General features: G+C 55.2%; 9 protein-coding genes across 9 annotated transcripts; 5 read left to right on the top strand and 4 right to left on the bottom strand.

Moving 5' to 3' along the window:
• Positions 1 to 355: 355 nt before the first annotated feature.
• K437DRAFT_239662 (putative mitochondrial ribosomal protein S19) lies at positions 356 to 1369 on the top strand. Its single transcript, XM_013385528.1, has 4 exons — positions 356 to 505; positions 649 to 751; positions 912 to 1025; positions 1168 to 1369. Exons 1-4 carry the CDS (start codon positions 463 to 465, stop codon positions 1184 to 1186), a joined length of 279 nt encoding a protein of 92 aa, XP_013240982.1. The 5' UTR covers positions 356 to 462; the 3' UTR covers positions 1187 to 1369.
• A 748-nt stretch (positions 1370 to 2117) lies between these two features.
• On the top strand, positions 2118 to 5251 carry K437DRAFT_13855 (uncharacterized protein). The gene is made up of 2 exons (XM_013385504.1): positions 2118 to 3319; positions 3383 to 5251. Exons 1-2 carry the CDS (start codon positions 2291 to 2293, stop codon positions 5105 to 5107), a joined length of 2754 nt encoding a protein of 917 aa, XP_013240958.1. The 5' UTR covers positions 2118 to 2290; the 3' UTR covers positions 5108 to 5251.
• Positions 5252 to 5287: 36 nt separating this feature from the next.
• K437DRAFT_239658 (riboflavin synthase domain-like protein) lies at positions 5288 to 7817 on the bottom strand. Its single transcript, XM_013385527.1, has 4 exons — positions 7548 to 7817; positions 7192 to 7469; positions 6567 to 7114; positions 5288 to 6501 (listed from the first exon to the last, which is right to left on the bottom strand). Exons 1-4 carry the CDS (start codon positions 7722 to 7724, stop codon positions 5396 to 5398), a joined length of 2109 nt encoding a protein of 702 aa, XP_013240981.1. The 5' UTR covers positions 7725 to 7817; the 3' UTR covers positions 5288 to 5395.
• Positions 7818 to 8682: 865 nt separating this feature from the next.
• Positions 8683 to 11557, top strand: K437DRAFT_13792 (alpha/beta-hydrolase). Its single transcript, XM_013385503.1, has 4 exons — positions 8683 to 9854; positions 9915 to 10089; positions 10165 to 10859; positions 10928 to 11557. The coding sequence occupies exons 1-4, from the start codon at positions 8841 to 8843 to the stop codon at positions 11504 to 11506; spliced, it is 2463 nt and encodes an 820-aa protein (XP_013240957.1). The 5' UTR covers positions 8683 to 8840; the 3' UTR covers positions 11507 to 11557.
• K437DRAFT_259152 (eEF1-gamma domain-containing protein) lies at positions 11375 to 13602 on the bottom strand. The gene is made up of 5 exons (XM_013385526.1): positions 13463 to 13602; positions 13173 to 13347; positions 12176 to 12906; positions 11938 to 11994; positions 11375 to 11862 (listed from the first exon to the last, which is right to left on the bottom strand). The coding sequence occupies exons 1-5, from the start codon at positions 13517 to 13519 to the stop codon at positions 11608 to 11610; spliced, it is 1275 nt and encodes a 424-aa protein (XP_013240980.1). The 5' UTR covers positions 13520 to 13602; the 3' UTR covers positions 11375 to 11607.
• A 424-nt stretch (positions 13603 to 14026) lies between these two features.
• K437DRAFT_270358 (uncharacterized protein) lies at positions 14027 to 17908 on the top strand (the record flags this gene model as incomplete). The annotated part of the gene is made up of 3 exons (XM_013385525.1): positions 14027 to 14189; positions 14257 to 17467; positions 17533 to 17908. The coding sequence occupies 3 exons, from the start codon at positions 14027 to 14029 to the stop codon at positions 17906 to 17908; spliced, it is 3750 nt and encodes a 1249-aa protein (XP_013240979.1).
• A 40-nt stretch (positions 17909 to 17948) lies between these two features.
• Positions 17949 to 19988, bottom strand: K437DRAFT_239649 (MT-A70-domain-containing protein). Its single transcript, XM_013385524.1, has 4 exons — positions 19560 to 19988; positions 19371 to 19486; positions 18960 to 19310; positions 17949 to 18902 (listed from the first exon to the last, which is right to left on the bottom strand). Exons 1-4 carry the CDS (start codon positions 19824 to 19826, stop codon positions 17975 to 17977), a joined length of 1662 nt encoding a protein of 553 aa, XP_013240978.1. The 5' UTR covers positions 19827 to 19988; the 3' UTR covers positions 17949 to 17974.
• A 102-nt stretch (positions 19989 to 20090) lies between these two features.
• Positions 20091 to 22548, top strand: K437DRAFT_13729 (uncharacterized protein). Its single transcript, XM_013385502.1, has 2 exons — positions 20091 to 22113; positions 22409 to 22548. Exon 1 carries the CDS (start codon positions 20219 to 20221, stop codon positions 22082 to 22084), a length of 1866 nt encoding a protein of 621 aa, XP_013240956.1. The 5' UTR covers positions 20091 to 20218; the 3' UTR covers positions 22085 to 22113; positions 22409 to 22548.
• Positions 22549 to 22611: 63 nt separating this feature from the next.
• K437DRAFT_259147 (COX5A-domain-containing protein) lies at positions 22612 to 24020 on the bottom strand. The gene is made up of 3 exons (XM_013385523.1): positions 23742 to 24020; positions 23003 to 23299; positions 22612 to 22926 (listed from the first exon to the last, which is right to left on the bottom strand). Exons 1-3 carry the CDS (start codon positions 23848 to 23850, stop codon positions 22892 to 22894), a joined length of 441 nt encoding a protein of 146 aa, XP_013240977.1. The 5' UTR covers positions 23851 to 24020; the 3' UTR covers positions 22612 to 22891.
• Between the last annotated feature and the right edge of the window lie 75 nt (positions 24021 to 24095).

The raw sequence follows: 24095 nt of genomic DNA, 5'->3' as shown, positions 1-24095 counted from the left end.
CAAGGGTGTGACTGGCCGTGAACGGCTCGGCGACAACTTTGACACACGCGGCCATCAAAGTGTGCCTGACAAACGGGAACGCTTTTCCGCCGACCTTCAGCACATTTTGACCGCCCCGGAGGTCGATGCCATGCGCTGGAGGGATGAATGTACAATTGATTAAATACAGTTTACAGAAGACCCCAATGCGCACGGCGCAGGTACGGTGAAATGAAGGCTGTCTCAAGCTTTACGCCATCACCCCCGCATCGGCAACTTGTCGATCGTGACATCGGCGACTTTTGCTTGCGCTTCTTTCTTCCCGGCGATTTCTACTAAGGAAAGACGACAGGAGAAACTGTAGAAAGCCTTCGCACTTCCAAGTTCGCATCGCTCTTCATACTGGCGCTTCTTCGCTCAAGCGCATTTTGTGCTCCGGAGTCCCGAACTTTCATTGGAGGTCTGATTGACTCGTTGTTCAGGATGCTGCCGTCACTAGCGGTGCGGGCGCGATCGGCCTGGAAAGGTGCGCTAGTGGCTCATCGCTGGAGAGATGCATAGTCTGACCTCGAAGCTGACCTCTTCCCTTCGTCCGCCAAAACCATTGCCTCCCACTCGGTGCTCGCTTGATACGCCTATTTCCGGTTCTATTTGATATTGTCTGTATAGGTCCGTTTTTCGTCGCCTTTCCGAACCTGCAAGAAGCATTTAAGAACAACACACCGATCAGGACAAACGCCAGAGCTTGCACCATCCTGCCGAATTTCGTTGGGTGAGACTCCGGTACTGTTCTAGATACGCAGGATGTATCATGATGCCGCGGCTGACGCTTCGTATCTCCTCGTCCACGTTCCTGTCCGGCTGTATGTGATGCTATCTCTCGTCTAACAACACTGCTGCACGCAAACGGCGATCGCTTCGCTTTATCACAGCCTCAAGTTCCTCGTACACAACGGCAAGCACCACATCCCCGTCTCGATCACAGAAGAGATGGTTGGGCACAAGCTTGGTGAATTTGCGCCGACGCGGAAGCGATTCAGCTACAGGTGCGCTTCCTCTCGCCAGGTCTCTTCCCCCTCTCAAACCCACCGCCTCCGCAATTGCGAGCGGCAGTACAAACTCTTTGCTCTCTCTGCTGAACCAATCACTGATCGTATTGCTCTGCTTCACTCTGCGCTCTATTTGCAGGCAAACGAAGAACAAATAAATTCAAGCGCTTCCTCTGGCTACTCTCTTGCTGGCCCTCCCGGCATCGTCTCGCGCGTCCTCGTGTCCGAGGAATTGCTGGTGTTGTCGATGGTCATGCGTTCGCCAGTTTGACCTCACATCTATGAAGTTAGTTGTATTCTTTCCACTGTCTCCAACTGTATCATACGGGAACTCCATCTGGTCGCTGATGACCTTGAGAGTGGAAAATCCTACTCCGCCGACGAGAGAAAACAGCGGGGTAATGTTTTGAAGGGCATCCTATGACTGCAGCAAGCGAAGAGATGCCTTCCTTAACAAGCGCGCTGAAACACCAAAAGCGTCGAATCTCTCGTGTTTCTCTCTCAACCTGCTTCCCTACAACCTGTTGCGACATGCTCACGGGCTTTGCACGTTTGGGGTTCACTCTCGCGTTCACGAACCACGCTCCCCCTGCACTTAGAGACTGGGCAGGGAACAGAAGAGCAGGTGGGTTGATATTCTTTCTTTTTTCCCGGCACGAAGATGCTGAAAAGAAAAAACTGCAGCACTCGGAGTTCCGCCCTCCTCAGATTGTCGTATCGAATGCCGATGATCAGCACACAGACCCCTGAGAAAGAGTCGTGTGGAGACAAGAGAAATATGGGGGGCGCGTTGTCCATAAGAGAGACCCATTATAGCATGCCTGCCTTTGGGGTATGGATACGTGTTTCTCTCTATTTCAGCTCACATCCGCGCGTGGTGCTCAGAGGAGCAGGATCGGAAGGAGGCTCCTTGTAGCTGACTGCTAGCCCTTTAGGCTTTACCTTGAGCCGTGGTTGACGCAAGAGCTCAGTGTGCTAGCGCCTCCATCCGTCCGTCTGTAAACCTTGGCGCGGCTTATACCCTCGATCTCGGCCTTTACGACTGACGCTTAAGCTTTACGCATATTAACGAACTCAAACGACTGCCCTTGCCTTGGAAGCTCTGTGCCGGCACCATCTTTTGCGTCTGGACGGACCCAGGACGCTTTTCACGAACGACTCACGATCCAATTGTACACCTCCCTCTGTAGGAGACCTGCATCTACGCTGCGCAGTACAACAAAGACGTGGCGCATCGTCTAAACACCACCCATACCGGCAAGATGAGCGGCCAAAGGCGGCTCTCTGCCGATTCTGCTGGTGGACAGCTCGCCGTGGCTCTTACCGCAGCGGGACACAAGCAAGGAAGCCAACCGGCTTCTACGCAGGACGCATTCATGACCCTCGTCCACTACGACATGAACCATCGCAAATCCCTCGAACATTCTTCCTTCAAACCGCATACTCATCAGCAACATCAGCAGCAGCAACAAAAACAACAGTGCACATATGCAAACAGCAACGACATCCAGTCATCTTCATCCCCTGCATTCGCATCCGCAGGCTATGGTGGCACGGGCTCCTTCTCGCCCTCCTCACACGCGCAGTTCTCTGCCGCCGCGAACTCGTCTACAAGCAGAGGCAAGGTGCGCCAAGCCGCTCTTGTGATTGACAAGGCGGAGCAGCAAGCGCGGGCGAAAGCGGCAAAAAAGAGCAAAAAGGATGCCAAGAATGAGAGGCGCGCCGAAGCGACAGCCAGCAAGGCGGAGAAGAGACGGATCAAAGCTGCTCGGAGAGAGCAGAAAAAGGACCCGATTCATGGTGACGCACTGCCACACATGCCTGATACGATCCTTGACGGAGTTGACAAAAGTGGATTGCCAGGGGATCGGTACACGGCCTTGCCTACTCGATCCACTCGGAGCTCCTTAGGAAAGGCCGGCTACGACGAGGGATACTACGACACATTGGCCGACCCTTTGACCCCCATGGCGCTCAAAGGGGGCAATGCCGTACTCGTCGACCGGGAGATGAAACGACTGCGCGACGCAGGCGTCAAGGAGCTCCGCATGCGCTGGCGCATGTGGACAGGCGCTTTCTCGCTCATCGTCCTAGCCATGACGACGTACTTTATGGCGCGCTACATTATCTCCTGGCTCAACCTGAGCCCGGGCACAATACCGCTCAGCAATGCACCAGCTGGAAGCCGAACCCCAATTGATGAGCTGGCCAGGCTACTCTGTCTTGTCGATTTCTCCGCTGCTGCTGGGAGCATTGCCGGCATACTCGCAGTGGTGGTCTACCTTCGAGCTGTAAGTCCAAGCTCACTGTGGCGTACGGCGAGCATCCATATTCAATGTATCACACACTTGCAGACCCGCCGCCGGACATGCGGCTTGGCCTTTGCTTGGTTCTGCGCCGTCCTATCCACGACGTTGCAGCTCGCTTCTGCCGCTGCCAACCTGGCGCTGATCATTCTCTGGCATAGGCAGTATACTGTGGGTGGTCCGGACGCCTCGTCGCCCCAAGGTGCAACGCGCGACGTCGGTCGGCGATGTGCAGGAACGTGGGACTTTGATCTGCTCTGGAACGCCTCCGACGCGTCGCCGCTCAGCACCGATGCCCAGGACTGCAAACCGGGCGGCCAGGGTGGTAAAGCGGCTGTCAAGATGTTCGTCGTCGCAGGCGGCGTCCGACTCGGACTGATCGTTATTTTCTTTACGCTCTGGCTCATCGCACTCGCACGCTACAACCACACACTCGAGAAGGGTGTCCAGGAGATCGGAGGCGTCGAGGAGAGCGCAGAGATGCACCGCTTGCTTGAGGAGGAGATGAAGCATGGCGTCAACGGGCCCGGCAACTTTGATGAGAAGACGCTCACCAAAGCGGACGTGCAGCAGTACGCAGCGTTCGTCGAGGAGCGCTACATGCCTGAAGCAGAGTACGAGGTGCGACGCGACGACGCGACGACGGAAAAGGTGTCCCACGCGCACTCATCCACGCAGTCTCACAGACGCCTCGATTCGGAGCGCACACAGATGCTGGCCATGGGAAACTCGCCTCCGCGTCTCGACCGGTTCCATTGGCAGCGCGGTGAGGCATCCACAGCTACCGCAGCTTCTGCCGCCTGTGGTGGTGACTATCGCAGTGTCCCTGTCAACGAAGCACACGCCGTCGATGACTATCCACTCTACCTTCATTCCACTGAGCACCACCTGGGCCATGGCGAGCGTGAGCCTAGCAGCTTGCTTGCCAAAGTTTGGGACTCGCTGTGGGGCACCAGCGCGCATCCGCATACCGACCTACAGCGTAACGGTTCCAAGCTCGGCGTTAGCGGCTGGTTCCACGGCCGAGAGCCCACGATGGATGTGGGGAGTGAGGCAGCGTCGCGCGCCACTTCTGTACGCAGGAGTCCGAACGCCTATGACGTCGATGAGCGGCACCAACAGGCTCAGAGCAGCTCCAATACGGCTGGCCACAAGCGGACACCAAGTCAAGAGCGGCGCGCAGCAGCGGCCAAAGCGATGGCCAACGCCGGCCACACAGCCGCCGGCGATGACCTGCCGCACATGCCCGAAGTGCAGTCCATCACCGCGCACGAGATCTTGCATCAGACAAGGCACTACGCAGCCAACAGCACTTGGGGTTCTGACGACTCGACCGACTCGGCCAACAACACCAGCGGCGACCGCCTGTCCGTCGATGCGCGGAATGAGCACGTCCCACAGTATGTCCGCACGCTCGGCAAGCTCGTGCGCAAGCTTTCCGCCATCGAGAGCGTCGGATCAGCTGAGCGTGCCGATCGATCTGAACGCACCGATAACAGCCAGGGCCACTTGTCCAACCGTTCCAGCGTGCTTTCGCCATCGATCTCCTCGAGCAGAGGTGTAGGTGGCGGCAACGTCATAGGCACTCACACAAAGCGTGCGTCGTGGAACGCCAGCCACGGCACTCGTTTGGAAAGCACTAGCGAGCTTCCAGACGAAAATGGCTCGCCGGAGCGCCATGTGACAGCCTCGCTCGTCCCGCATGCACAGCACGTTGATCGCGAAGGCAGCGCAGCCAGCAATCACGCCCCGTTCCCAGGCGGCTGGGCGTGACGGGCACTCGAGGAACTTAAAGCCACCCCTTCACAAACCACCAACACGGCCTCTAACATCATGAATGGACCTTACGTTCGACGCATTTGACGACCCGGAACGAGCTTTCCCCACAAATTGTAACGCTATCTTTCATCTGCTCTGCAGCGGGACATGCTATATATCGGCTCCTCACATGTCACCAATTGTCATTTTCTAGAGCGGGACTATATACCGCATATTTTTCATTAATGCAAGTAAGGGGAGCTCCCTTACAGAATAGGGGAAACGGTGGAATGCAAGTTGTGCTCAGCTCCAGCATTCTTCTTGCAGGCGTCTTTGTGCTACCATGGCCTGCAGGAACCTCGCGGCCTGTTCGTCGTCCATGTCGGCTTCTTGTTTGCAAACCTCCCGGAGCGCCTCGCGCACCGCCTCTGGCATCTTGCCGGACGAGCCCGAGATGAGCACGTATCCGCCTTGTTCGCCAATATGCCTCCACAGGAGTGCGCTGTCCTGCTTGATCAGGTCTTGCACGTAGAATTTTTCGCCGGATGCGCTCTCGCGTGAAGCGGCCAAGCGCCACTCCAGAAAGCCCAAACGCGACCAGCGCTGCCATTCCTCTGCGAACAAGAAATCCTTCTGCGAATGTCGGAAGCCGAGGAAGATGCGGTTTGCAGCTTCCTTTGCGCCATGCCCTGCAATGGCCTTCCCGTTCGTCTCATCATGCTCTTTAGCTTCGACCACTGTACATGAACACTCGCGCTCACGGCTCAAAAGCCTCTGCTGTAAGAAGGCCCTCATCGGCGCCACGCCGGTACCAGGACCGATGTACAGGACGGGTGTGGTATCGTCTTGAGGGAGTCGCATAGTACCCTTCTCTATCCGATATGGGATCTGATCAGCTGCAGCAGTCCCCACTTCGAGGGCGGACAGCCAAGCCGTGCAAACGCCTCTCCTCGGTTCGCGGAGACGCGTCTTGTACTTGACGATCGCCACTGCGAGTTGCACTTTATCTGAGCTACGTTTATTCGCAAGCGAGGCACCCTTCCCTTGTTGCCCTTTTCCAGATTTCTGAAAGTCGAGATACTCGGCGCTGGAAGCGATGCTGAATTGCCGTTCCCTCGTGAATGGCACGACTTCACAGAGCCGCTCCAGGCCAAAGTTGACTGATTGAAACTCTTCCAGAACTTCCAAGATGGTTCTTCTGACGCGCATAGCATAGTCGAACATGTCGTCCGCACCCTCACCAGGCGTGCAGTACTCGTCCAGCTTCTCTCGTTCCATTGAGCCAGCGGGACTGAATTGGCGTATGGTGTGGAAGAAAGAGGGCCGTGGGACTGAGCATATGTCCAGATGTGACTTGACAAGATCGCTGAGCTTCAGTCGGCGTGGTATATCGGGCGGGAGCTTGCGGGCTGTTTATTCGGAAGCGAGACAATCAGAGGAGTTCACACCCGTACAATTGACCATTCAGACTTACTTTGCGAAAGACATTCCAACTGTACAAGTTCCTCCTTCATATTCGACCACCCCATGCGAGCGAAGAAACGGTCCACATGTGCATCTGAATTATGCGCCTTCACGCAAAATATGTCGCCTGCTTCGTACTTCATATCTGAGTAGCACTCTCCTCCGCTTTTGTCGTGTGAATTCATTTGCAACCATCTGCACTCACGCTCGGGATCATCGTTTGAGTTGAGATCATCCGAAAGACTGCGCCATCCGACGTGCTCGAACTCAAGTAGCCGAACATCTTGCCAATGGTCTCGCGCAGTCATGCGCTCGTTGCGCGTGAGTCGTGCGAGGCCCTGCCGTACCTTCTCCTTCCCATTGCTGGTTGCTGATCCGTTAATGGCGGAAGCATTGCTTGTCTGCCCAGTCGCCAGGCTATGGGACAATAGGCGCACAGTTATTTGCGGGGGTAGAAGCTCATATTCTGGAATCTCCTTGAGCGACGTGGGCAACACGAAATCAGATTGGAGTTGAGTGAACAGCGTCTGGAGGAAAGGCACGAGAGCACCTTCAATTCTGTGCGTCGGTTTCCCAAAAGGATCAGCCTTAGTTCGAGTATCATCCTTTGACAAATCTGGGCATCTACGACTTACCCCATTGGATGCTGGTCATCAGCATCCTCGCCCTTGACGTATTCTACGGCGCCCAAGCTTTCGAGCCGCCGCCTGAGCAAGCGAGCCGGCCAGCAGAATTTGGCATAGCTGCTGTCACCAAGGCCAAAAACGGTGAAGTTGAGGTCGGACAGAATATCTACTGGGAGGTCTTTGCGCAGGAGAAAGCGCCAGAATGGGCGCGCAGAGCTGGGGAAATCTCCTAGTCCGGTCGTTGAGATGATGAATATGACCGGTTGAGGCTCCTCGACAAGCTCGGTCTGTACGTGAGATAGTGTGGCGTCAACAATCATGACAGGAAGCGAGAGTTCTGCCTCATAATGGCTTCTACAACGCACCACATCATAGTCAGCGATATCTAGTACCTGTGCACCAAAGCGCTTTCGCCGTGCCAATTGTGCAATACGATCCGCGACATCCTCTGCATTACCCGTCTGCGAGGCGTAGATTACCTTAACCCGTCTCTCCATGATCGCTCTCGCATCTGCGTCGTTTAGGGGTGGCGCAGCCGCCATGATGCTCAACCCTTGCAGTGGCGCACTGTCTTAGTAGCGATCAGACGGCTTGCAAGAAACTTCTCTCGCAAGCATGGCACTGGCGATGCTGACACCATTCACTGCAGATGTCTGGTAAAATCGATAGGATGACCAGAGCATCGACCAAAAGTTAGGATGGCCTCGGCGACTTTCCTTATCGTCAACGACAAGACACCGACAAGATCGAATGATGACGATGAGAGTTGCACGGTGCCCGTGCAATCAGTAACCCTAACCCTCAAACCGAACCCCTCGGCAACTTTATTGTAACAGCAGCAGGACTGCATGGACTGATGACTGGGCGCACACAGATAGGAAAGTGACGACTCTTACGGGAGCATGCAGCGGTGCCTGCGCGCCCGACCATTCGACATTGCCGTGCCAGATCCAAAACGTCTCTGCGGCCAACAGGACGGGTGTGTGTGACTCGCCCTCAGCTTCCAGATCCGTGGCATAGATTCGGGTTTGATGAGGGCAGTGCTCTCCTACTTCGAACCAATTGGCGGGAGGGTTGTCCGCTCCGTGCTCAACCTACAGCCTGTTTCCACGCCACAGCGAACTGCGCTTGCAGTTACACCGTTTTCCAGACCCGGCACAGTATACTTTACAAGCCGGACAATGTCAACTTCCTTGCCCAAGGGGCATCAAGCCAAGAAGGTTGTGCCGTACGGTCGCTGGCAGTCGCCAATTTCGCCAGACCTACTTGTGCAGAAGAATATACGGTTTTCGGAGACTTGCTCCTTTTATCCTCTGCTTGCCAGCTGCACACAAACCACTGACGCTCCGGCTGACATTCTATTCACCGAAGATCGGCCCAGCGAAAAGGGACGTGCTGCCCTCATTCGCGCGTCCACATCAACAGGCGCATCCCCATCCTCGTCGGCGAATGATGTGACCGGTGGAAAGTACAATGCTCGAAGCGGGGTGCACGAGTATGGTGGAGGTGCCATGGGCGTGGGTAGCGATGGCAGCATCGTATTTACGGACTACAGTCCCAGCAAGTGCGATGTATACTGTATAACAAATGTCGAACAACAGCCAGTAAAAGTGTCACCGGGTAAGTGTTTGGCTTAACAGTGCTTTCAAAGTGATGGCATGCTCCAGTTACCAATTTGCCGACACATACACACTTGTTCAATAGACAACCCAGCGCACCGATTCGCAAGTTTCCAACCCCACCCTACGCACCCACACCTCGTCCTATGTATCCTTGAAGACCGCACGGTTGATACGCCATCCACAATCGTCAACAGCCTCGTACTTCTCGATACGTCCACGTCCAAAGTGCAACAGCTCGTCTCTGGCGCCGACTTTTACGCGTTCCCAAGCTTCAATCCAGCTGGTGACAAAATTGCTTGGGTCCAATGGAATCACCCCAGCATGCCATTTTGGAGCACGGAGATCAGAGTCGCAAGCTTCGACGTGCAGGCCAGACATATTGTCGGGGAGGTCGCTGGGATCGCGAAAGGCCTCGCACAGAAAGGAAGTGATGACGGCGAAGTCATGCAGCAACCAAAATGGATGCCGTTGTTCGGTGAAACGGTTCCTGCTGCCTCTCCAGAAACCCTCTACTTCACCTCCGACCGTACAGGCTTTGGGAAAATATACTCGGTCAGAATCCAATATGCTAGCAAATCAACGCGACTAAGCATTACGGAACCAGAGCTTGTGGCGCATGGCTCGACTTTGAAGAAAGGCGACATGCAACAGCCTGCATGGTCTCTGGGGACATCGACGTATACAATTCTCTCGACCGAGACAATCGCTGTCATCATTACCCGTGGAGGCCACAGCGTGCTGGGGCTCATCGACCTACCTAGCAAGAGCTCCCTAGTGGTTGATTCGGCGTTCGCGACACTGAGCAGTATTTGTGCCACATCTGCGTCTTCCATCGTTGTCAACGCCTGTTGGCATGATAAACCCGGTGCGCTTGTGGCCGTAGACTTGAAAGCTGCGATCAGTGCGCTCAAGAAGGGCAGTGAATGCTTTAAACTGGCGGAGCATGACATCCATGTCATCAGACGCACGAGCAACATCGTTCAAGACGGTGTCGTTGGCAAGGAATGGTTCACAACATCCGAGGAAATTGAGTTTCCTACTACCTTGCCCGTGAGGAACTTGCCACTGCCGATCAACTATGCATTCACTGACGGTTCCCTCTGAATTCAGAATGGCAAAGTGGCAACTGCTCATGCGGTCATCTTCCCGCCTCACAGTCCTGATTTCGAAGCACCGCCAGGAACGTCGCCGCCATGCCGCATCGCTGTCCATGGAGGACCGACAGGCGCGGCTCAAGCGGGCCTCAATCTGGACATCGCTTTCTGGACATCTCGAGGCTGGATGGGTCGGTACTCCGTGCAGCTCGAGCTTGCTTGACACGCATACTGACAATCAGGGTTTTAATCTATCGCACACACAGTCTGCTATGTTAACTATGGTGGCAGCACTGGTTACGGTCGGGATTACATGAACAGGCTCACGGGCCAATGGGGTGTGGTGGATGTCGAGGACTGCGTTGCAGCCGCCAAGTACCTCGGCTCAGCGTCAAGCGGACTCGATGCAGCGACAGGAGCAGCCACTTCGTCACAGAAGGTTCCAAATCGCGAAGCGATCTACGAAGCACCTACGGCCAAGGCTCAGCTCGAGTGTTTCGAGACGAAAGCATTGCCCGACGGCAGCGTCGAAGTCAGCCTACGGAATCACAAGCGTGACTGGGGCATCTTCAGCATCATCAGTGGACTGAGCGCAATTGCGCTCGGCGCATCAGCTGCAATGCTACTCTTCCGCGACACCTGCTCATCCGTCGGTCGGCGGATGGCTCAAGGAGCATTCTCACTCGCAACGGTGATTGCGGTGATCAAGGCACGTAAGGTGCAAAAGGAGGTCGTCAAAGCCATTCCGGGCCTCGGCCTGCAGCGCGAAACATGGCGTGGGCTCCGATGGCCATGGGCAGATCGTGCGGATGCTGCATTTCGTGTCACCGCGGTCAGCTTGTCGTTCACACCTCGTGATCGCATGGTGGATCTGGTCGTCAACGAGGCGCTAAAGGGCTGGTCCGTACATACCTATGTCGCGGCTATCCTCAAGACAGGCAAACTCGTGCCTCTCTTCCCAGTGAGTGCACTATTGAACTCGTCTCTACTTGCATTTTGGGGCTCATGCTTGTTTGAATGTCTTCAAAGAATTTGCAACCACGTCTGCCGCTGGTCAAACGCATCTACCAAGCCGTCTATCCGGCGCTGTTCCCTTCTGCCTCGCAAGGGCCAGGGATGAAGAGCGGCACATCATTCATACCGCGAGCTGATACAAAGAAAATTGTCATTAGCGGCAGCAGTTCGGGGGGCTACACAGTTCTCGCTGCTCTATGTCTTCATCCAGAGGTATTTTCGGCCGGAACATCGCGCTACGGCATCTCTGAATTGACCGCACTCGCGCACGACAGCCATAAGTTCGAGAGCCGGTATTTGCTGGGCCTGCTGGGAGGCTCGCCAGAGGAGGTCCCGCAGATCTACCACGATCGATCACCGCTGTACATGGCCGACCGGATCCGCGCACCGGTGCTTGTACTGCAAGGCGATCTAGACAAGGTGGTTCCGCCTAATCAGAGCGAGGAGATCGTCAAGACGATGGAAAAGAACAAGTGCAAGGTCAAATACATCCTCTTTGAGGGGGAAGGGCACGGCTTCCGCCAGGCAGAGAACCAGAAGAGAGCATTGGTAGAAGAGCTTAAGTGGTACGAAGACATGCTGGGGATCAAGTAAATCAATGAACAGATGCGGTTCAATTGTCATTACGAAGCTAAAAAATCCAAGGTGTAAAGCGCAAAATCCGCTAGATGGAAACGCGAAGGCCGCACGTTACTTTACTTGAGGATCTTGCCGTCTGCCCACTCCTTGCCGTTAACGGAGGCCTCCCAAGCGAGCATGTCCTCAAAGAACTTCTTGTCCTCGTCCTTCTTGAGGTCAAGAGGCGAGACGGAGTAGCTCTCCAGGTCCGGGGCGACGCCAAGGACGGGCTGGTACTCCTTGCCACGGCAGATGACGACACCGGCGATGGCACCGTCGTTGGCCTTGCCGAAGACACCGGCAGTACCCATGACGTACTTGCGGGACGCCTCCTGTTGAATGCCAGCGAGGGACCAACGGGGTCAATCTCTGCTGCACGACTTATAATAGTGGGGACCAGAACTCACAAGACGGTTGAAGAAGCCGCCAATTTGGTTTGCAGACATGAAGATCTGGGTGAGCTCCTATTGTGACAGAAATAATCCAATGTCAGCCAAAGATATTCATAAGACCTGAAGATGGAAAGATCAGAATCGAATCGTTGATGCCATGACGCCAGCGCGAGGCTAACGAAGGCTCTAATACATGCTTTGATTTATATAAATTCATCACGTTACACTCTCTCACAGCAAAAACTTTACTCACCTCGTTGTACTTGAAGTCAAACCGCCAGACTGAGTATCCGTCGTAGTCGAAGTTCTGGAAGAACCACGGGAGGGCCTCCTTGCGGGTGTCCTGGTTTGAGTAGACGCGCTTCCACTCGTCAAGGATGAAAGGTGATTTGGGGAGGTCGTCGAGCGGGTTCTTGACCTTTGGCTCGGCGGGAACAAGGGGTTCTTCATCGTCATCGTCATCGTCCTTCTTCTTCGACTTTGACTTCTTGGCAGATGCGCCCGCAGCGGGGGCGGCAGCGGCAGCGGCAGCAGGGGCAGCCTCCTTCTTTGGTGCAGTGAACTTGAAGTTCTCCTTGAGGAGCTCGGCCTTGGATACAATGTCCACGATGGTCGGTTGGCCGAACACAGTGTTGAAGTAGCGTGTTACGTTGGGGTATTTGTTGCGAACGCCCTCACCCGCAAGGGAGGTGAAGAGCATTCTGAGGTTTCCGGCAACAACGAGGTCGGCGAGAGAAACGCGGTGGCCAACAAGGAAGGTGTTCTTGTTGAGGTAGTTGTTGAGGTATGTGAGAGAACGGTGAATGGCCTCCCATGCGGAAGCCTCCGCCTCCTTGTTGTACGCCCCGAATCCAAAGCTGGGCAGGAGAATAGTAAGGCCCTTGTTGAAAAGCTCCTCGTCGCCCCAGGAGCTCCACTGCTGAACTTGCGCGCTGCTCTTCTCGTCGGCGCCGAGTAGGTTAGCGTTCTTCGCGTACGAAGCAACTGTACGATGGTACCAAAATGAACATGTTAGCATGTGGCGCATTGCGAGACTAAGGCCTGCAGTCACAAGTTTTGGACCCCCTTTCTCCATCGCACCAATACCAGATCATGAAGAGACAGCTCAGCCGCATTTTGCGTCAATTTGTTTCGACACAGTGATTAAGTCAGGGATAACGTATGTAAACATACCATCATCGCTGCCTCTTCTTTCCTTTCCCTTTAACAGCGTTACATCCGTAATTATACGTTGAGATTGCATAACTTACCATAGCGGGCAATGGCCTGACTCTCAGTCAGAAGGAAGCCGTCAGCGCCCTCGAAGGCAGGGATCTTGCCCATAGGGAACTTGGCAAGGTACTCTGGCTTTCTGCAGTCGCCATCGCGAAGAGAAGCCCTGACGAATTCGAGCTCCACACCAGCGTACTTGGCGGCAGCGAGCGACTGTACGGTACCAGGTATTCAGGGAAGGTCAGATTCAGAACTCTGGTAGATACAGATACCAGACATGAGACGCGATGCGCAGTAAGCGCCAAATTTGCGCACAGATGTCACTCACCCTCCAAACCTTGGGGCTCTCGGGGGCACCGCCGTAGATCTTTCCAATGACAGCCATATTGACGAAGCTTATTATGCGGTTATTAAGCCTGCGTCTGTGGACCACGCTTAGGAAGTAGCAAAGGTAGGCGTAGTCTGAGAAGGTTCTGAGTTAGGAAGGGGAGATGAAGGAGGGAGAAGTGCATAGAAGAAGTTGCACAGGCCACCTGTCGAGTGGCAACGCCGCCGCCGCCACTGTCACCACAAATTTTTTGCATTCGGCTTGTGTGTGCAGCAACGTATGTGGGCATCGTGCAGACCGCTGAAGTGCATGCCTGGCAAAGTAGGTCACGTGACCTCATTTCGCACGCGCCATTAACAGAAACGCGTTCCCATCAACTCATCACTCGACACGACCAAAACGCCTTGCCGTGCACCTAGATGAGGCAATATTCGCTCTCGACTTCTTTCGCTTCAGCATAGTCACTGCTCTCCTTGTCCTTCATCCTTACAAGCAGAGCTCTGGATTGATGTAAACTCCGTGTGTCGACACGGCCTCTCGGTGTCTTGCACCTTCCGTCCCACGATGGCCACTTTGGGAGTGGAGGCCGCAAACGATGGCTTCGTCGTCATGCGGCCACAGCCGAACGGTGCGTCAGACGACCACAGTTCATCTTACTCAATCTCTCCGAGCACATCGAAGCAGTTCCTTGTGAAGCCGAAGAAAAAGCGCTCCAAGAAATCAGCTGGTATGTCTCCCTCGCGCCGGCTCATACAGGCGCGTAGTATCTGACTCTGTGATGTGTGCTCTTGTAGATATGACGCCGGATGCCAGCCTCGTATCTCTCCTCCCACCGCTGACGCCGGCACCACACAATCACAAAGCGTTCGCACATCTGCCGCGAACGCCAGGCTCGATCTTGCGTCGCAAGGCGCATGCGATCGAGGCGTCAGGCGGCGCGGGCTCTGCCACTTCGGTACGCTTTAGCAAGCGTCTTTATGACGATGGACAAGAGAGCAGCATGAGCTTGCTGTCAGCCGAGGTCTCCGAAGCCTCCACGTCAATGGTCAGACCGGATGTCCGACGTGTTCCCTCGCTGGAGAGCGCGGAACAAATCACTAGACTGTTCACCGTTGCCTCCTCGAATGCGGCTTCCATGGAAGCAGACCAGAGACACACCAACTCGCATCTGGGGACAAGATTGCAAGTCGGAGACGTTTCACTCCATAGCTCGTCCAGCAGCATATCTGAGGCGGGAGTGGATACTGAAGAAACACCGCATCCGGGGCGCATAGTCAAAATGCGAGTCTCGCGGCCTTCCTTGCAGGATGCCAAGTCACGAGCTCTGCGGCGAGGCAAGCACAGCCTAGACGGCAGCGACGCGCCACGGTCGGCTGCATCAGGAGCTAACAGCACTCTCAGTAGCGATGGAGCCGGAAGCAGCAGCAGCGGGAACAGCCTCAGTAACTCCGATCAGAAGCATGGCGACTCGAGTCCAGAGAAGCCAGCTGGGACGAGTGTAAAAGGGCCTCTTGAACACGCCTCCGCCAATGACTCTGCCTGGGACATGTCCGGGCAGCTCGCCGACCTGCCGTCTATCGAGAGCATGTCCAACATCATGGACCTGTCTGCAGATGTCGTGGCACTCAGCAACTACAGTCGGCCTCGACGCTCGAACATCGGCAGCGCAGAGCCACGCCCACCATCATCCAGCTCAGAGTCGCCTTCTGCATCAGGACTATCCCAACGGCCATCTGAGCGCATCCTTCCCAGCACCAACGATAACCTCGACGTAGATGAGAGCAACCCTAATGACCTCCCCGTCATTTCGAATAACAGTCTAGCGGCTGTTGGGCAGGCCGATGTGAATGACCAGTCACTAAGCCTCAGCATTAGCACACTGCAGCGTGAGGTCAAAGGATTTCAGGTGGGCTGGCGGATAGAAGAGGAGAAAGAGAAGAGGAGAAGGATCAGTATGAGTCTATCGACTGCGGGTCAGACGCCTTTTGACTCAGAAGAGCGAGCGCTGATGGACGCCGATGGAATTGTACCCGATGGCAAAGTACATGTTGGGGTGGAGGTAGAGGCAGCTGGCAGTGGCAGTGACAGTGACAGCAATGAGGTACCTGCAGAGACTAATACTTCGGTGCGCAGAGGTTCTCTGCAGGAGCTTTCACAGCTTCCCCTGTCCCTTCCGCTGCCGCCTTCGCCAACCACAAGCGAGTCGGATGAAAGCAGCAGCTCCCTTCTTCCACCCCTTGAGACCTCCCCTACCATTCGCGGCTACTCAGAACAGCCTCTAGCGCTACCTACTCAAAGTGCGATAGACTCGACGGGCGATTCGACGAACCTGAACTCGAGTCAGTTGAGCTCGCAAGCCCTTCAATTACAAGGAGAACAGCATATGTTCCCGTGCGGGAGAAAGCTCACCAGACCTGTGTTTCAAAGACAGTCAACTCCGCTTGATTCTCCTTCATCTCCTGCATTATTCTCTTCGCCTTCTACGCGGCGTCTTGGTCGCAGGGATGCTGCCAAACCCGACTTGCGCCGCCAGCTCGCGATGAAGGTTCTATCGACTCCCGCAACCGCGGAACGGTCGCTATCGCTTTCTCGTATGGGTTCATGCTCACTATTCGATATCAGCCGACGGTCACATAGCAGTCTGAATGCTTCCTCCGTCGGATCGGCATCCATCAGCCACAATTCGGCGTACTTTGATGCGGACGACTCGGCCAACCTGAGCGCGGTTTTCGAAACGGCTCGAGAATTAGATGAGGTCCATACCGAGCGGACAGCGCATCTGATCGAGCGTTTGCAGCAAGGGGACAGCGAGATCCTCGAATTAAGACAGACCCTGCAGCGCGTCTCTTCGTCCGAGGTCGATACGCTCAAAGAGTATGAGCGAATGAAGCAGCGCGTAGACGCTGCAGAGCTGGCACTATTGCGCGAGAAGGAGGAGGCGTTCGCAGCTGCAAGACTACAAGATCAGCAACATGCAGAAGTCAGCGCACTTATTGAGCGGCTCAAACTCGAGATCGACCAGCAGCAATTGGAGCTCGAGGCAAAAATGCAGGCACAAAACAAACAACAGGCTCTGTTACAAGTTAAGGTCCAGAAACTGCAAGAAGAGCTCAGTGCGGAGGTGCAACGGCGGGTACAGGAACAGCGGGACTTTGAAGTTCGACTGCTTGTCGCTCGGGCTGAAGAGCGAGAGAGCGCGGAGCAAAGCCTGCAAACTGAGATCGAGCAGGCAAGTCGTCTCTCGAAAGAAAGTTGTGAGCGCGACTTTGCTATCCGGCTCTCACGCGAAATGGAGAACATCCAGGCCGCGAAAGCCCAGCTGGAGGACAAGCTTGCCATCACCGAGGAACAGCTGGTAGCCATTCGGGACAACGAAGATCTACTACGCAAGGACGTGGAAGCTTTGCGTGAGGGAATTAACTCAGCCCTCAACGAGCGTCTCCGCGAGGCACAACATGAGGTCGACCTTCTGAAAGCAAGCGTGGAAGCAGAGCGATCGGCAGCTAGCGCGGCGGCAGCACAGGAGCATCAAAGGCAAGAAGCCCTCTCAGAGCTGCAATACGAGCTGCGTTCACTGCATAACAAGTGCGACGAGCTGGAAGATGCACTGCAAGAGGCTCGAGACCAGCAAAGCGAAGCGCAACGCGCAGCACAAGAACTACAGGCTGATGTGCAGCATGGCCAATTGCGAGAGCAGAGGATCCGGGATGACGCATCTGAAAAGGTCGCTCATCTTCAGCGATTGGTCGACAGCCTACGCATACGCGAGGATCAGGCGAATGACGAAGGCCTCGGTGGAGGTGTGGCTTCAAGGCAGCCGTGCGAGACCTGCCAAGGGCGAGCGGCATTGATGGAGACTCAAGTTGCAACCCAGGATATGGTCAAAGCGAACACCCGCATCAAGACGCTGGAGATCGAGTTTGCGAATCGCGGGATCGAGTTGGCCAAACTTCGAAAGAAGCAGGAACAGTTAGAGCAGGATAACAGAAATTACGGTATCGCTTTGTGAGTCTTTCCCCTCGCAGCATGTTGACACGGTATCGCTGACACCGCTCTTCACTACACGTCAGATCTGCGAAGCAGAACGAGTTGAACATGCTACGTCGGAATGGCGGCATTCGATATGCTATGCCGCGTACCCCCCTCGACAGTGCCATTCCAAACACTATCCGCCGCTTAGGCCTTGAGCCCATGTCGCCCAGCTTCCGCCCTGGCCCAAAGTTGCAGCACGCTTCAGAAGCGAGCTTTGCTCTAGAAGAAGGGCTTTCTAAGGGTCCAGCGCAGCTCAAAGCTCGCGGGCGTAAGTCCTTTGAGAACGATAACAGTAGAGCCGAGTCTCTCGGCGCACTGTTTAAGGGCAAAGTGCCAAAAATCGACGGAGAGAAGGAGATCGCCGGACGCTCTCCACGGAAAGGAACGCGCAGAATGCCAGTTGCAGTTGAATGATTCGTCCGCAGCATGGGGATCACGCGATGTTGTACTAACTAGTCTCAGATTCGTTGCAGAACACTTCTAATGCACAGTCCTCCCCAGCCCAGAAGGCCCAGATCGAATTGGCGCACCTTTCAGCCCCAAAACAGAAGCCTGCGGGCCACTGAGCGTCTCGCTGCCACTCTGCACGCTGACAGTCTTGGGTCCTCCGGCGCCAAGTCCCGAAAGGCCCGCACCGCCCAATCGCGACTTGGGCGAATTGAGATCAGCTTCGGGTGTCAAGTTCACATCGCTATTCAGGCCAGGTGAATGCATTGGCGAAATGCCTCTGCTTCCTGGCGTAAGCGCGTTGCCACGGACGAGGGAAATGCTGTTCATGCCAGCACCCCGAGGCATCGGGCTTTTTGGACGAAGAGCATCCGTTTCGGTAGAGAACGGCACAACGTTCTGGCGATCCTTGAGATCGCAGCCTGGCGGGTCGATACGGAAGTGCGAGTCGTATGTCGATTTCTGATAGGGGACTGCTTGCGCCCTTAAATGACCTTGCGACTTGCTCCAACCTGCAAAGCCGGGCCCCACCTCTGCGCCGACAGTGAGCCAACCTCGACGAAGATTACGATTGCGTCCGAAAAGTTCGATACGTCGTGTGCCGAGGCAGAAATTCTCGATCAGATTGTACAGTTCTGGTGGTTTGGATATAAGGCGGTCCGCGCCTTTCTCGGGTGGCCAGAGAATCACGTCAGTATCGATGTTGCAGTGGACAAAGTTGGTGTCGTTTGACCTGCGCACGGTACCACGAATTCCCATGAGGCAGTGCTGAACTGTGCGCGTCAGACCGGATGAAGTTGAGCTTTGGAAGTTATTTCCTTTGAGGGTATCGGCCTCCGTCTCAGGATCGATCGCAAGCCAGCAGATATCTTCACACCTTCGGAACCCCCAGCGGGATAAGAGTTCTCTCCCGCGTTCGAGCCCATTGCGGGCTCCGCTGCCAACCCAGAGAAATATGAAGCTATTTGAAAGTGTGCTCAGCCGCAGGCCATCCAAGACGCTGAAAAATCTGGCTCACCTTTCCTTGGCGACAAGCTGTGGGACGGGTAGGTTTGCTATCTGATCCCAACTCCAAAATGCCCCAGCGCTCTTGAGGTGTTTCGGCCCACAACCCGACGCATTCAGAGATGGGGCGGTCGGAGCAGCCTCCCACTGATAACTTTCAAGCGGCGGATCAATAAGGACAACATCGTATTTGATGGGAAGCAGATGATTCAGATGAAAGTGATGGGAAGGATCGACTGCAGGGTCGAAACGCGTAGCTGGGGCTAGCGACTGGAGTAGATCAGCTTTGAGGTACGTCGGAGGGTGTGCGATGAGCTCGACCAGCTGGCCATGAATCTCGACGAGCTTGCGTAGTTTTGGATACCTACAAAAAGGCGTGCTGGTCAGAACATACCATACCGCCAATTAGCACACCTGGACTTACTCGATGAAGCGGCTTTCGATGCTTGGATTGCGTACGGCGCTAGCCGGGAGGACACCGCATCCCGAGTCGACAAAATGCTGAGAGTAGTCGTTTCTGATGGTTTCTTCCTCGGGGATCTAGCCAAATCATGTCAGAATGTCAGAATCTCAGAAGCATTCAGGCGTGGTTGAGAAAAGCAACGGAACGAACATAATTGGGGCCAAGTTTTCTACTTGCACAGGTGTCACTTGGAAGTGGTCCAGTGGTTGCCTGCGGGTCATTGGATTCACGATCACAATATCTCTTCCACAATGGTGAGCTGCGAATAGGAATCAAAGACGGCCCTTGGTCTGATTCAGATTCATGCTGGGCAGGTTGTCCGGCTTGCAGCATCTGCTGCTGTCGGTCGCGGATCTCTTGACGAAAGGCTCTGTAGTTCTCCACCATGACGGCACCGGTGGAGCCGACGTGTGCCATTTTCGTGGTATCAGCTTTCTGCTTTCCAGGCTTTCAGGAACGGTGAGATGCCCGCCACAGATGGCATGCTAGGGGTTCTTCGTGCGAAGATAGCTACTTGGGCCTTCTTTGCTATACATGACCAAAGCAAGCTGAGACCTGACAGTGTACCATGGGTGAGGTGAAGAGTGGTGCTTAGTAACAAACGAAGAACAACAATTGTAACACTCTCACGGTCTTGACGCGTGCGTCCTCGTGTAGTTTTGATACATCTGCCCTTGTATACACAATTTGGACGGATTTGGTTGCCGCCATCACCATTCGGCGGTTCATTTGTCCATCTGCGCTTATTCTCTAGTCTCACGACGTGTCTGTAAAGGCAGACATGTCGGCGTCCACGGTGAAGCGACACCATGCCTTTTCCAGCATGGCCGGACGACATTGCGCAAGCTGGTTCGCACAAATTCAAGGTTCCACTGCAATCAAGCACGCCCCTCTATGACCCTGGCAACCTCGACGATGAGGTCCAGTACAAACTCGGCGCCTACCATGGCGACGACGAAGCTCGAGATGTCCCTTCTAATGAGAAGGACCCGCGGCCATATAATCTTCAGCGTCACTCGTTTCCGACAACATTTGACTTGGGTGGCAAGGACAGTGTGATGCACAGCATTTCGGTCCAGCGCAGGCTGCCAAAGAAGCCCTCATTGCCACCCGCGTTCAAGCACAATACATTGGCGCCACAATCAATCGAATCGCAGAGAATCACCAGTGGTGCCTTGTGCTCAAGGCCAGCAAGAGAGCCAGCTTCCGCGCATCGGCTTCCCAGTGTGGAGAGGAGCTTTGAGTTGCTGCAATCAGCGGGCAAGCGTAGATCACTGCATAAATTCACAACAGCGTCCTCCGAAAGCAACAACTCGACTCTCACGTTAAAAGTGCCCGTCACACCCGCTCGTCCGAATGCAGGTCCGATTCGCGTCTCGCTCTCGACCGCCTCCGACAGTAGCGAAGGATCGAAAGCAACCCACGTGCTACCACCCCCTGTGTCCACCACAAAGGGGAATCGATTTGTAACCCTCAACGGAGATTCTATGGACCATGACACCACGCCGTTACAGCACGTACGTGGCCTTCTTCTGCTTCATACACCCACGCGGATCGATGGAACGGCGATAGCAGAGTCGCCATCTGTGAACCTCGTTAGAACTCCCGCCCTCGAGACAGACCTGGCACTCTTACGAACCGCCTCTGGCAATGGCCTCGGCCCGCTGGTGGGCCCGACGTACGCTGAAATTGCAAGATGGAAAGGCAAGCGGCGAGCGCATCGGGAAGATGACGAAGATGATAGCAGATGCAACAAGGCCAACCGTGTACTCGAGCTGAACAACTCGACGCGGGCGGCAGCAGCAGCAGCGCCACTACCTCATACCCCGACGAAGCGTCAGAAGGTCCTCCCTTCATCCCCTGGCAGTGTCAACCTCCTCAAACTCGCGAAAAAGCTGAGCCCAGACCGCATCGGCATCGCCAACTCACGCGACAAGGTCATCGGCAGAGGTCTCGCCGAGCGAGCATCCACCGTACTTAAAAAAGAGCGATCCGAATGGCTCATGTGGGAAGCGTCAACGAGGACCAGCCGGCTGAATGCCATGCCTGCTGTACTGACTGGAACGAAGAAGCGCGCATCTATCTTCGCTGAGGACGACGACCCGCAGGCGCTCCCCGCCCAAGAGCGCATACAGGCTACCAAAACGGCCGCACGGCGAGTGCAGCGACCAGACCGTGTCCTTGAAGTCGTCTCGGTTCTAGAGCCACTGCATCACACGCTGCAGATGCGAGGCATTTCTGCTCGGAGTGAGTCAAGTACGCCCGCCCAATTGCTACACTCTGAGCAGATCCTTGCGCTCTGCTGCGACGCGGATTCGGATCGTGCGCAGGCAGAGCCAAAAGGAATCTTTCCTGTTCTGTTCTCTACGTCCATTTCGCACTTTGCGTCATCCGGTAGATCCAAGCGGGCTGCCCTCTTTGCAACCTCAGCTACCGGCCCGCAGAACATGGAGAGTAAGAATGCGCTTGTCGAGGTGATGAAGGCACTTGCGCACGCGCATGGGTCGCAACCACGGCAAACGCCCCCACAGCCTTCAAATCGTCTGGCTCTTGATATCTGGAGCCCCATTGAGCTCGGCCTGGTGCCTCTTTCTGATATTGCCGAGCCCAAGCTTTGCGCTTTGCTTTGCACGAGGTTCAAACTGCACAAGAGGGATCATTCTCCAATCGCGTAGCTCTGCCTTTGCCCCCTTCCCTGACATTTGTGAGTGAATCTTTCTCGGATCCAATGTTGCTGCATGCTCGCTCTTCGAGAACACGGCAAATCAAAGAAGATGAAAGACTATCACGCTACAATCCAACTCTAAGCAGCCCCTTTCTGCTCTCAAAGATTGTTGAGTCAGGAATGGGCGGCTGGTGAGACTGCTCTCGTGTATCGTGTTCAAGCGTTGCACGGGAGCCAAGAACGGGTAGCTGAACGAGGCATGCTACAAGCGTGACGCCTTTCCCTCTTGCCTTGGACTTGGTAGAAACTGACATCACCTGTCTTTCTTTAACAGCCCCCACGACCCCTTGCGTGCATCTTATACCCCATCGTTCGGGGTTTCATGCCCCCTGGCTCTAACATACGTCGCCGCCGTGGCAGTGCATACGCCCGCCTCCGCGTCCGCGTCACCGTCACTCTCCATTCTTTGTTTGCACTCCCTCGTAATAACTGCAGCATAGCCACGCAAGCACAGCGTCCAAGCAGACAGAAGAACGATAGTCGATGCTATGCCAATTTCAATTGGGCGTTTTTGAAACATGGATCGGAAAGCGAGTCGATACATCTACGCACTCGTCCGCCGGTCCAAGTAATGCCATAAGGCATGGTACATTCTCTGCAACTGAGACCCTGTAGCGAGCGGCCTCTGTCTATAAGAGCGCGAGCATGCCTGCCTGCCTGCATGTCTGCCTGCTATCCTGCCTTACTCGCGCACTCTCTCTGTCTTCCCCTGGCACGTCGCATCTGTTCTTCCGCCCGAGGCAAAAATGGAACAGAATCATGGGCTGTAGAGCTCCTCCTTGAGGCTGATGCCTGTACATGTTTAGACGAAAAGGGGGCCAACGAACGGTCAGCAACGATGGTGGCTAATTGCATTAAATGTACTGACCGAGCTCCTCCTTGACAGGCTTGAGTGCGTCAAGGTACTGCTGGTACTGCTGGTTGTTCTCGACCTTCTGTTTGACGCCTTCGAAGACTCTGACGGCGGTGCTGTAGTCGTTGACGCGACGCGCAGCGCGCAGAGCTGCCTCCACAACCTCTGGAGCGGGGACGAGATCGTACGCGAAGCAGTTGTTCAGGCCGCGTTGGAGCTCGAACAGATCTTGGACCGACGAGAAGAAGGTGACATATCGCTCGGTAAAGGACTCGTACGATTCTTCCTCGTGGTGCGAGGCGTAGCTGCGGACTGTAGCCGGCAAGAATGCAAGTTGAGTGATGGAGATGATGGTAAGCAACCCAACCAGACCGTCGAATGACAAATAGAATTCGAGATAGGCGTGCACACCACGTATGGGACCCCGCTGCGCCCCCGGTCGATAGATCAGGCGAAGTGGGAGGGGTCTACCGCCTTTTATGCAGAAGGGACCAACGAGGGCAGCGCAGTGCCACAGACTGCCGTCACCTTGGCCTCTTCATCTCAGGCCTTCCGCCCAAGGAAGTGCACTGCGTCATGCCCCGGGCATCCGCTCCTTAAGATAGATCGATCCTTCTCTCCCAATTTGCTTATCTTGGTCTACCTTAATTGCACCTGCTGGCTCCTCCACCATGCGCCAGTCACCCTGCAGACACATAATCCGACATGCCGGAGCTCGCCTTTACGCAATAGCCTCGTTGACTGTGCAACTCACCATTCGCGTGTCTAGCAGCGGCAGCCATGCTCGGGACGATTGACTTGGCGGAAGCAGTTGCGGACCTCGCGGCGGCCGCGGACCGGATGGCACCTGTCAGGAACTGCATCTTTCGTCGGTATCAGCTCGAACAAAGTATTGCAGAGCGTTTTCGTTAGCCTGCTGAACGTGAAGGGCGCGGTGAGATGGCAGGGGATCAAGGATGGAACAAAAAAGAGAGAAAGATAACGAGAGCAGCACAGACCGACAGTTGTCATTGTCGGCCAGCTTCAAACCGAGAGAGGTTTGGAAGTCGATGGAGGGACTTTCTGGTTGGCTCCTTGAGTGTGGACTTACAAAATGTTGATACTTGCA

The sequence above is a fragment of the Tilletiaria anomala genome, assembly GCF_000711695.1.
Source record: "Tilletiaria anomala UBC 951 chromosome Unknown K437scaffold_107, whole genome shotgun sequence".
Classification (NCBI taxonomy): domain Eukaryota; kingdom Fungi; phylum Basidiomycota; class Exobasidiomycetes; order Georgefischeriales; family Tilletiariaceae; genus Tilletiaria; species Tilletiaria anomala.
Note: the sequence above shows the minus strand (reverse complement) of the source record. Positions and strands in the feature narration are given on the sequence as shown.